We start from the raw sequence: 12,230 nt of genomic DNA on the forward strand, positions 1-12,230 counted from the left end.
ACCAAACGAGTTTTAGGGCCTGTTTGGTATGTTGTATAGTATAAGGCCTGGTAATATAAGAGTTGATAATATTAGTCATGATAATATTAGGCCTGACAATAATTTGATATACAATGCTTCATCATACACTGTATAACTTATTATTTCGTTTAAATTAATATAATCCTATGTTTTGTGAAATATTGAATGATGATCGATAGTATAAAAATGAAGATGTTAGTGGATGGTGGCGGTAGTGGCGGTGGCAACGATGGTGGTGTTGAAGTGTGATCGTGATGGTGGTAGTAGTGCCAATAGCGATGGTGGCAGCGGAAGTGGAGGCAGTGGTGGATGACGGTGGTGGTGGTGGTGGAGGTGGCGTTAGTAATGGTAGTGGGGGCGGTGGTGGTGGCGGATGTGGACGTGGTGGTGGTGGTGGATGGTGTTGGTGAAGAGTATTGTGGTTTCAATGTCGTAAGGTGATGATGGCAATATTGGTGGTGGTTGTTCGGGTGGTGGCGATAGTGGTGGTGGAGGTTCAGGTAGTGGCGGCGGCGGTGGTGATCTTGGAAGTGACAGTGATGACGGTGGTTACGACGGTGGTGGCAATGCTGATAGCGATGGCGATGGTGGCAATGGTGATGATGGTGGTGGAGGTAGCGTTAGTGAGAGCGGTAGTCATCGTGGGCGGACTCACTTGAAGGTTGAGTGTGGCTTTAGCCACACCAGTTTTTTTATTTTTTTTTGAAAAAAAATTTAGATGCTTAGTAAAAAAATACCTAAAAAATTAAACCAAAAGATCTCCTCTCTCTGTAGTCTGTTTTCGTGCCTCTCTCAGACTCACACACTCTCTCTGTTTCGCTGTCAAAACGTCCTATTCCGCTCTTTGATTACCTCAACTTAACCCGCAGATACAACTTCCTCGACGCCGAGTTCATCAGCCGAAACTCGCCGCATTTTGTCGAATCCATAATGTCTAAGATGCTGATGATGTTGGTCGAACATTGAAGAAGTTTCTCAGGTACAACCCTATCAATGAATTCGAACTCTTTTTAGAGAGTTTGGGGATTGGTTATTCTGAATTGCATTCGATTATCCCACCTGGGGTTATCTTTTTAACCGATATGATCATTTATTGCTTTAGAATTTTCATGCTTTGTGTAATTATGGGGTGTCGAGAATTGTTGAGTTTGGCAAAATTGAACTGATGAATGATGATGCTTTGTTGCTTGAATGCTTGATTCAAAAGGCCTTCTGCTATTTGGTGCAAAATTGAACTGAAGATGCTTTATTGACGTGAAAAAAAACGTGAGCTTGTTGGTGCTTTAATTGATGATTTGGCTGCGTTGGTGCCTGGTGGTGTGCAATGGCTTCAAATGCCATCAGCTATTTCTATTTTGCTTGTTGTTTGGTGTTCCATTTGTTTATCGTCTCTTTTATTTATTTACCTTTTCTTTGTTGAACTCTTATTGGCTTATTGTATTATGGGTTTGGTTTGTAAGCAAAACATAATTGTTGCTTTCTTTTGATTTTTGATGGTTTCATTGTCTCTTTTTAGGATGAAGAAATTTTTTCCTGTGCTTCCTAGAGACAAAGCTACTTCTTCGGTAAATCTAGAAGCATCAGAAACTCCAAGTCAGGGTATTAAAGTTGTTGATTATGAATTGTTGGAAACAGATCCAGGAATTAGGCCTCCAATTTCAAGCTATCATCCTGACATCCAAAATGAGGTAAGAAAAACTTATTTAAAAATAGGTCTTCATCAACCTCCTCACAATTTTGTTTACCCTTGGACTAAAAAAGGTAATAAAAGACGTAGATTTTGCAAAAATTGGTTTAATTTGTATGATTGGATTGATTATAGTGAATCGAAGGACCTAGCATTTTTTTGCCATGTTTTTTGTTTAAGAATGTCTCTAAATACGGGGCAGATCACTTTGTGACAGAGGGGTTTGATGATTGGAAGAATGCTCAAAGATTGGCTAGTCATGCTACTTCTTCCAATACTCATGTTGATTATGTGCACAAGAGTTACAATCTCATGAACCCAAACCAAAGTATCAAGGCTGCATTTGTTAATCAAACTAAATAAATGAATTCCGAATATCGTGTTCGTGTAAACACATATCTTATAGCTACTAATTTTCTTTTAAGATGTGGTATGCCATTTAGAGGGAGCTACGAGCCCTTTAACTCTTTATTTAAGGGGCCATTTCTTGAGTTGGTGGACACTCTACAGGAAATTAACCCAAAGATAGCTAATGCAATAGATTGTGCTCCGAGAAATAACTTTATGATTGCAGCTAAGATTCAAAAGGATCTTGCTACTGCTTGTGCATGTGAAATAACATAACAAATTGTATGTGATATTGCGGATGATGTGTTTTGTGTTTTGATTGATGAATCTGGTGATGTTGCTGGTAAAGAACAAATGGATGTTGTTATTCGCTATGTTAATAATGAAGGTTTGGTAAAAGAAAGGTTTCTTGGGATTGTTAGTGTTAAAGAAACAAGTGTTAAGTCACTTAAGGAGGTACTTGAGAAGTTGTTGTTTGTTAATGGCTTGAGTTTATCTAGCATAAGGGGGCAAGGATATGATGGAGCTAGCAATATGCGAGGTAAGTTTGGTGGTTTGAGAACTTTAATTCAAAATGAAAATTCATCCGGTTATTATGTGCATTGTTTTGCCCATCAACTTCAATTGGCACTTGTTGCATGTGCTAAGACTCACAAAGATGTTAGTGGTTTTTTCGAGAATGTCAGTATGCTTGTTACTTTCATACGGTCTTCTAACAAGAGACAAGAATTGCTTCGGGACAAACAAGTATCTCAATTTGCTAAATTGATTGAAAAGGGTGAGATAGAGACTGGTAGTGGATTAAATCAAGAATCGTCCATTGCTAGAGCGGGTGACACTCGTTGGGGTTCCCACTTTAGGAATCTCACTAGATTGATGACTTTATATGGTGCCATTATTTAGGTACTTGAAGAAGTCGGGAAAGATCCGTCATTTGAGAAATATGGTGAAACAATGCTTTTGCTAGAAGTGCTTCAGTCCTTTGATTTTATTTTCATGTTATACATGATGGTTGAGATTTTAGGATTTACAAATGATTTAAGTGAAGCGCTACAAAAGCGTGATCAAGATCTTTTTTGAATGCTTTATCACTTGTCCAAGCCACCAAACAAGAATTACAAGAAATGAGGAATGATGGATGGGAAGAACTTACGTCTAAGGTTATGGAAATTTGCAATAAGCATGATATTGATGTGCCTCATTTGGATGCACCGTATGTGCAAGGGAAGAAACCTAGACGACATGCTATCACTTCTAGTGTTTCTAATTTGCATCATTATAAGCATGGGTGTTTATTTAGTGTTTTAGATTTGCAATTGCATGAACTCAATGCTAGGTTTGATGAAGAGAATACTGAACTTTTACAATGTGTTTCATGTTTGAGTCCCTCATCATCATTTGAAGCTTTTGATGTGAAAAAATTATTGAGGATGGTTGAACTTTATCCAAATGATTTTGTAGATGTTCCGGAAGTGGTAGTGCGACATCAGCTTCAGAATTATGTTAGAAATGTTCGGTGTGATCCAAAATTTGCAAAGTTAAAAGGACTTTCAAATCTTTGTGCAAAACTTGTGGAAACAAAAAAGTGCAACACATTTGATATAATTTATAAGCTTCTGAAGTTGGCTTTAGTCTTGCCGGTAGCAACTGCAAGCGTGGAACGTGTTTTTTCAGCTATGAAGTTTGTGAAGAGTCAGTTATGTAACAAAATGGGTGATCAATGATTAAATGATCGTCTTGTAACTTTTATAGAAAGAGATGTTCTTGGAACAATTAACAATGATGTTATTTGAGCTCATTTTAAAAACATGGATGGTAGACGATTTTCATTGTAAATACACTTCATTATATTTTCAATATATTTTAGTCTATAGTTTCTTTTATGTTTAGCCACACTGATATATAAGGTTTGAATCCGCCCCTGGTGCTCATGGTGGGTGTTGTTGATAGGGCGGTGATGGAAGCATTGGTGGTGGTGGTTTGGGTGGTGGCAGTAGTGGCGGTGGAGGTGGTGGAGGTGGTGGTGGTGTAGGAATGTGATAATGATGGGGGTGGCAGTGGTGGTGGTGGTCGTGCCGATAGCGTTGGCGGCAGCGACGCTGGTGGTAATGGTGGAGGGCAGTGGTGGTGATGGTGGGTAATGTTGGTGGAGCGTATTGTGGTGTTAGTGTCGTAGGGCGGTGATGGCAGCATTGGTGGTGGCGGTAGTGGCGGTGGAGGTGGTGGCGGTGTTGGAATGTGATGATGATGGCAGTGGCGGTGACAGTTCCGATAGCGATGGTGATAGTTGCGGTGGTTGCAGTGGTGGAGGTGGCGTTAGTGGTGGCGGTGGGGGCAGAGGTGGAGGGTGGTGGTGGCGATTGAATGTGTTGGTGGATTAAATATTTTCATGTAGCTTCTACTCCAAACTCTTATCATGAATTATCCATCATCTATATGGTGGATTAAATATTTCATCATTTTAATGTATAAGAGTTGATTGATGGATAAACTTATACAATACAATGTTAGTACCAAACAATAGATAAATCCATAATGTATCGTATAAGCTTATACTATTATGTTTAATACCGTGTACCAAACGAGTGCTTAATGTCCGTGTCAATATTCACTGGATAATTACATAACCATACATATACTCACTATTTGCAAAGTTTTTTTTTTTGGTATGAAAAGAAAGGGAACGAAACAAAACAGAAAAAGAAAGAAAAACGGGATAGCCCCGGCCTACGACCTCACAAAGGATACCCCATAGAATCAGCCAACAACAAACTACCAAAACCCTCAGGAGGAGCCATCACCGAAATCAAAGGGTCATCCTGGCGAGCTCCCAGCTTAGCCAAATAGTCCGCACAAGCATTTCCCTCACCCTGTATGCTTAAGATCCACCATCTGCAGACGCTCCAATAAGTCTTTAATATCCCAGATAAGCGGTGCAAGACTATGTCGGGGAGAAGGCCCCAAAAACACTAAGGACAACGCTTCTTGGGGGTCTGAGAAGCACTCAACAATGCGGTAACCCTTATCCCAAGCCAAACTCAACCCATTAAAAATAGTCAGCAGTTCAAGTTGAAGAATCTCCGACACAACAAAGAAGCCATAAAACCTCACTATTTGCAAAGTTAATCAAAATATAACACTAACTATTAAAATTTTTCAATGAACAAACAAAATATGTCCATTCTTATCAATATTTTAGAAAATTAGACCAGTCACTTTATGCGGTTAGGTGCTGGTTCAAGAATATACATTTTTTAATACGATAAAATATACTAAATAATTGATTGACCTGAATTATAAAAAATGAAGCCAAATTAAATTTTAAATATACTATATTTTTTTACATAAAGTGAATTTCAACAAAAAGTGAATTTTTTTGAACAAACGCGAGTAGCAGACGTTTGGCATTCCCCCAAAAACCTATAACAAACGCAACGCAGCAGACTCTTCATTTCATCTCCACCCCAAACAAACCCCACACACTGTAACTGATTCCATTTCTTCATTCTCCATTTCACCACACTCTTCGTTCCATTCAGTTTTCAACACTTCCATAACCACCACTCGCCACGCGTCGTTTCGATCACTCGATTTCCACTCACCTAACCGAGTCGACTCGGGTTAACTCGGGGGTGTTCGAAGCGAGCTTGAGCCTCACGCGTGCGTGCTCCAGAAGGTTCGTTTCATCACTCTTCTGCTACGCTCTTCACACTTTGAATCGCTACCATGAGTGAAACATGTTAATCATCTTTATGCTTCGTAGTTAGGGTTTATCGTTGTTCTTGATTCATGCGTTTCACGTGTTCGATGAAATTCCTGTTCCAGCGTTGTCTTTGTTTTTTCTGTTTTTGCTATTGTAAGGAATGTGGATGTTCTTGCATTGATGTGTGTTTGCTTGGAATGAAAAGAAAAGTCAAAGTTCTTTGCTCTTTGTATTAGATGTGATATGATTTTCGATCTTGTGATCCTGCAGATGTCACTTTACATTGGTAATATTACTGAACGCGTTCGGGGAGAGGAACTCGAGCGTGTTTTTCGTAGATTTGGGCATTGTAATGTTCGGGTGAAAAAAGAAGGCTATGGCTTTGTGGTGTTTGACTTCCCTGAGGACGCTGAGAAAGCTTTGAGGGCACTGAAAGGTAGAAATATATGCGGGGAACGGTTGGCTCTGACATGGTCCAACAAACAGCCGAATTCAAATTTTACAAGATTTGATAGGGGTGGAAGAAGAGGTAGCTATGAGTTGCAACGTGGGAGGGATTCTGACAGTTTAGGCTACGCGAGGAGGAAAGAGGGTTTCAATGGATGGAGGAATCGCAAGATGGGTGAGGCTGGAAGGGGTAAATCTGTTGAAGTGCCTGGTGAAGAGGGGGGATATCATGAAGATGATTTCAAGGATTACGCTGGGGAGGAAAAAGATTATGGGGGGAGCTTTCCAGATGAAGGTGGTGGAGCTGTTCCTAACCTGGAGGACAATGGTGGATGGAACGAGCCAACTCATGACCCATCAGTTGACAATGAGAAAGGAAATTCTCTAGGATTTGATCGTTATGAACCTCATCATGGCTATGACCCGAAGCATGGCAATGGAGATTATCATGTGGGTTGCTCTGGTGGTTCCCCTGCAGTTAATTCCCAAGAGAACATGGGCAGAGCTCAAATTGGTGAGGAAACCTCAAATCGTCCAAATGATTCCAAATTCCGGCAAACTTGTTATAGATGTGGTGAATCAGGTCATAAAATGCGAAATTGTCCGAAAGAGCATTCTTCAGGGAGAAAATATGACTGGTCGGATGTTGGGCAGAATAGTAGAATTAACCAGGATCATAGAGTTGAAGATGACAATAAAATTGGATCTGGTTCCTTGGTGAAGCTGCAGTCAAGTGGGGATACTTTATCAATGAGGCGCCAGAGAGGTACAAGGATGTCTGGTTCTCGACATAACCGAGCACTATCTAGAAAAGAGTCACCACCACCTGTAATAAATGAAACTGATAGGCATCGAAGAAGGGAGTATGGAAGAAAGAAGCGAAGCAGAAATGAAAGTGAATCACCAACCAGATCTTGGGCAAAGATATCAAAGTGGTCCGACTCATCCCCTGTGCCTGCAGATTACTCTGCATCTCGCTCACTCTCAAATTCTCAATCATCCAAGTCATTGGCCAGGCCTACTTCCAAATATAGATCAAGATCAGGGTCTTCTAGAGCACATTCGTCATCCTCAAAGTTAAGCTCTTCGTCAAAATCACGGACTTATAGAGGCAAAAGTTTGAATTCTAGGAGGTCAAGCTCCCCTACATCTGTATCACTTAACAAGCCTTTATCGTCGATTCCAACTAAATTCCAGTTGAATGCAAAAAGCTCATCCATTAATGGTACTGCATGTGAGAATGTGGATCATTTGGTTTCACAGGGACAGCAGATTGGCAGCACAATGGGATTGGAGTATCCTCAAATACAATCCAAGGATACATGCATTGCTGTCAATGGAAAAGCTGCTGTAGACACCACAGTGGTGGATGCCATGGAAAAGGAACTATGTATGCCGGAGGACAATAATGAAAATTGTACTCTCGTAAACCCATCTGATGGAGTGGCAAATTTATCCCAGCCAGTTGCTGAGAAATTGTCTCCATTAATAATGAAAGAGACAGAGGGCTTTCCACATTCTGGAACATCAATGGTGGATGATATTCCAGCAGAAACTCAGAAGCTAGCTTCTGAAACTCATGTTAATCCCCATTCTGGCCGTTCAACCATCATATCCACAGAGGAAATGTGCATGGTTCTCAATAACTATGGCCTGGAACTTCCAAACGATTATGAAAAAAGTTCCACAACAGAGGCCTTCTTTGGTGCTGCTCGGTTGTGGCCTTGGCATATTGTTTATTACCGTAGGTTGAAGAAGGGCCCAATTTCAACTGAGAACTATGCCAGGCGGGTTGCTCAGAATCAGGAATTTGGCATTGCTGATAAGTATATAAGAAGCAGTAGTGGATGGGAAGAATTCAGTCTTGAGAACCTTAACAGTTAATACTGCTACAAATGATGCTCTGCTGGTTCATTTATCCTCACAGGAGCTATGAGTCTATGATGTTTCTTCTTTCCACATGGCTCTCAATGGAATTCATATGTGATTCTCAGTGGTTATTTTCAAGAAGTTTGCTCAGGTAATTATGCACATCATACTGTTATTCATCATATATCTTTGCTTGCCCATGGTATCCACTTAGTTATAGTCCAGTGCCATCTTGTAAATGATAACATTTATATCAATTATATACTGTTGAATGTTTATGGAATGACATGAAATTTATCCTATTTTTAATTTTGTTTTGATTGTTATTGTGCTTGCTTAAAGACGGAGAAGAGGAGCTATAAGAGCTCCATTACCGTGCTAATGAGTTCATTGCTGTTACCTTTGTAATGCTTGGGGTATCAGCTAGCAAACATGGACAAACTGAAAGACATAGTACAGGATGTGACAGGCTGAACACTATATAAGAGAAAAGTTTAGTGTTTGCAGTGTTGTCAATCCTGGAGAGCGGCGTGTAGCAGCTGACCCTGAAAGTGCTATAGTGGTATAGCGTGCGGGATGACTGCTATGCTGAGTGTACATTTTATATAATGTACACTACAGACTACACTATACATAAATGCTTATAAACGAGGGACGGTACTCAAAATTCATGAGATATATAATTTATAATAAAAATAAACAAAACGTACCGTAAATACTTTAAAAAAGAGTGAATGGCGATGAAATGACAAAAAAGAGAGGTGGCAATAAACCCGAAGAGAGAAAAAGAAATTATAAAAGAATCAATGGAATAAGGTAAAATAGAAAGAAAAAAAAAAGACAGAAACGAGAAGGCAGCTTGATGGAGAGATCTAAGATAAAGGCTATTGGGGTTGCAGGAGGGTTGTTGGAAGCTCGCCAAATTGTCATCGGAGGCGCTGCGGTGGCCGGTCGATGGTAACACGGTGGCTGGTTGATGGGTATGCAGAAAGAATCGACTCCCAGCATGAAGATGTAAAAGCAAGCGTCTGTCAACTTCTCAGTTTTTTTTCACATTTATCGAGAAGTTAAACCAAGATTATCCCAACTAATGGCCCTAACGCAGAAGTTATGAGGGTATTTTTTGTCTGTATCAAACCTTTTCCACGTAGCGGCTTTGAATTTGCATGCAAAAGCAGCTGTGGAAGCCGCGATGGTAAAACGCTCCACGATGGGAAGCATTGTAGCAGCCTGGGACCGCTCTGCTGTGTGACAGCGTGATTGCACAAAGCGGGCAATTAACAACCCTGAGTATACTATAATTATTAAATGACCTTTTGAACTTGAAAATTTAAATCCTCAAACATAAAGTAAATGCATCTCAACATGCTACAAATATGTAAAAAGTAAATTATCCTATTTTCCTGAGCCATTATATTCAATTTTTATGCAGCTGTTTGTCGCTCTGTTGTTTTTGAATAATTACTTAAAATGTTTCTGTTTTTGCTCTCTGGTCTTCATTTTAGCTTATTAACTAGTGCTATAATGTATTAGTATATTTGTTTGTGGCTTCTATAGTGTTTTGAGCAATGATAGGCACACACACAAAGACACTTCACGCCACATTCTATCCAAGTATGAAAGTTATTTAACTAGCAATCTACCTCGAAGTAGCCAAGGAGTCTATAGCAAGAAATTTGATTAATATGAGAAGTTAAATGGTTAATGATGCTTAAGTTATTGATTTAATAAGCTTAATACTTGTTAAGTGGAAGTGATATTTTAGGGGTCATGATTCAAGTCAACTTGCTCCCATGAGGAAACGTTCTAATCTGTTATATTGTGATGAAGTAACACTTGCAAAAAATAAGTGAAATTTTCCAATACACCTGAAAATTTTGATTCCAGTAATTTGGTTCAGTTGCTCTTCCAATTGAGTGGATTATTGACAAAGTATAAGCCTTCTTCCAGTCTACTGTTTGTCTTTCTGTAGGGGAGTTCTGACAGGATTCATAAATTGCGAGCTTTGCATTCATAGAGTAGCCTCTTAAGCCTTTTGGTATTTATTAGATTAGTTGGCCATGTATCAATATTGTAAAGCCTGAGGAAAAAAAAAGGTAGAAAACCATGGTTGACATCAATTAATATCTGAAACAAGTACCAGGTTACCCTTTTTTCTAATAGCAAAACAAAGTTAATATGTTATTCTTTCTGGGTCTGCATCAAACGGTTAACATGTCTTGCACGATTGAGAGCCTATCTTACTGAAATTTAGTCATTCCTGAAAAGCTACAAAGCTGCCATGTCTGATAATATTCATCTTTAAGCATGTTATCAGTTGTATGTGGCAATTGGCACATTATGGATTTTCCATCACGTGATAAAGTTTGGTCTTTATAAGCTGCAATTGAGTATGATTCACTCAGGAAACTGGACAACCAAGTTAATTTTATGGATATGAATGTAAAAATCTGCCTTTTTCTTTTCTTGGGTTGTAAGGGGGGTGGAGTAAGGAAAAAAATATCTTGTTCTTCATTCTATTATGTTGATAGACAACCACTAAACACTCATTTGTTGTGAAAGTCAAGTGAGTTTGAAGTCCCACATTGGGTGGAAGTGAAAGTGTTGAAGAGTATATAAGAGGTAAAGACCCACAACAAACCCAATGCCTTAAGGTTTTAAGGTTTTGGGTAAAGATGTGGTGTCCATCTCTTGATGGTCTTTTTTGTTAGTCCAGTGTGGTGTGCGGAGAGACCTCCATGCCTCATGACTCAACCTCATTGACGGACTTTCTGACTTGAACTGGGTTCTTTAACTTTTTCTTGTTGTTAGTAATTATTTTCACTTGAAATGTTCTGACTTCTTGAGCTACTAGATACTTCAATTCTCTTTTTAGCAATTGACAATGGATTTGTATCCACCTGTGTCTCATTACCATCTCATTGGAGATTGAGAAATGAGTTTTCTTTTGCAGGGACATAGCCTGGCGAGTCATGGATATGGGGTACACGTATTTGTGTTGTTATCTCATGATAGGACACACTAACCAGATTTCAAATCTACTTGTAATTTGGTAGTTGTTACACCTTTATAAATCAAAGTTGATGCAAATGCTTAGAAAAATGGCAGAGGGGTTATCTTCAACTTATTGTTGCTGGGTTAAACAAAATACCTGGGCTGAACAATGGTAGACTGTTTAATGGAAGGTTTTGTGAAGAGGTTGGTCGGTGATAGAACCCAGAAAATGTAGAAGTATTATTGATGAAGAACCCTAATCCCAAATTGGGAATTAGGGGAAAGATACATGAGAGAGATGTCAAACACCCTCTCTAACCCTAGAAAGAGAACCACTTCTCTCTCTAAACCCAAAACCTAACTGATTACCAAAGATAACCTAATGCTCTCTAATCACACTTATTTATAATCACACTTATTTATAGAAAACATGCCTCTTAACCCTATAACTAACTAACAAACTACTGACACCACTTAACCACTAACAAGCTAACCCCAGTTACCTATCAGTCGGTCTCTTCTTGAATAGATTTTTGAGGTTTCAAATTAAGTCATTGTCTGAGTGGATCTGAACGTATGGTTGGCATTTTTATCAAAATTATTATTGTTGTTGTTATTGGTATTATTTAAATGTTCAGATGTGCTTGTGTATATGAGACTGCAAATTTTAGGTATTGACATTATTTTCATATAAACTAGCGGGATTACCCGTGCCCTGCACGGGTGACTTTTGTTATTTACAATTTAAATTTCATGTAATATTATGTTTTGTATCTTTTTAGTAAATATATTTTAACAATTGTTTCAACTATATGTTCTTAATAGTGATAATTATGTATTAATCTACCACAACTTTTTACTTATAAATTTTTAATTATTTAAATATGAAAAAATTAAATATTTTAAATTATAAGACTTAAATTCACTCAAATTTTTATATATGCATTAAATCAGTATTTTAATTTTTTATACATGTTTAATTATTAATATTTGATTGATTATTTTTCATATCAATGTTTCTATTTATAATAGCAATAACACTAATAATAATATATATATTTTGATTCAAAATGTTTGGTGAACGTGCATTTCCTTAAGGGATTTCGCCTAGGCTTCTGGTCCGGGTTCGATTCCCTCTAAGGGAAAATATAATACATTTGT

At 38.6% G+C, this 12,230-nt stretch overlaps 2 protein-coding genes across 5 annotated transcripts; both read left to right on the forward strand.

Annotated features, from left to right (window-relative positions):
- Window positions 1-299: 299 nt before the first annotated feature.
- On the forward strand, window positions 300-1,255 carry LOC130719222 (putative glycine-rich cell wall structural protein 1). The gene is made up of 3 exons (XM_057569854.1): window positions 300-369; window positions 459-640; window positions 1,124-1,255. Exons 1-3 carry the CDS (start codon window positions 300-302, stop codon window positions 1,253-1,255), a joined length of 384 nt encoding a protein of 127 aa, XP_057425837.1.
- LOC130717582 (uncharacterized) lies at window positions 800-11,905 on the forward strand. Of its 4 annotated transcripts, none has more exons than XR_009012350.1 (4): window positions 800-1,000; window positions 1,538-1,709; window positions 6,030-8,226; window positions 11,029-11,905. XR_009012350.1 is itself a non-coding variant. In XM_057567859.1 (3 exons), exons 2-3 carry the CDS (start codon window positions 1,539-1,541, stop codon window positions 8,088-8,090), a joined length of 2,232 nt encoding a protein of 743 aa, XP_057423842.1. In that variant the 5' UTR covers window positions 800-1,000; window position 1,538; the 3' UTR covers window positions 8,091-8,377. The 4 variants fall into 4 exon arrangements, 2 of the variants coding, with proteins under 2 accessions (XP_057423842.1, XP_057423843.1); XR_009012351.1 differs by lacking the exon at window positions 11,029-11,905 and adding an exon at window positions 8,975-11,015; XM_057567859.1 differs by lacking the exon at window positions 11,029-11,905 and having other exon boundaries at window positions 6,030-8,377.
- The last annotated feature ends 325 nt before the right edge of the window (window positions 11,906-12,230 follow it).

This window comes from Lotus japonicus, chromosome 5 (assembly GCF_012489685.1).
Source record: "Lotus japonicus ecotype B-129 chromosome 5, LjGifu_v1.2".
Lineage (NCBI taxonomy): Eukaryota > Viridiplantae > Streptophyta > Magnoliopsida > Fabales > Fabaceae > Lotus > Lotus japonicus.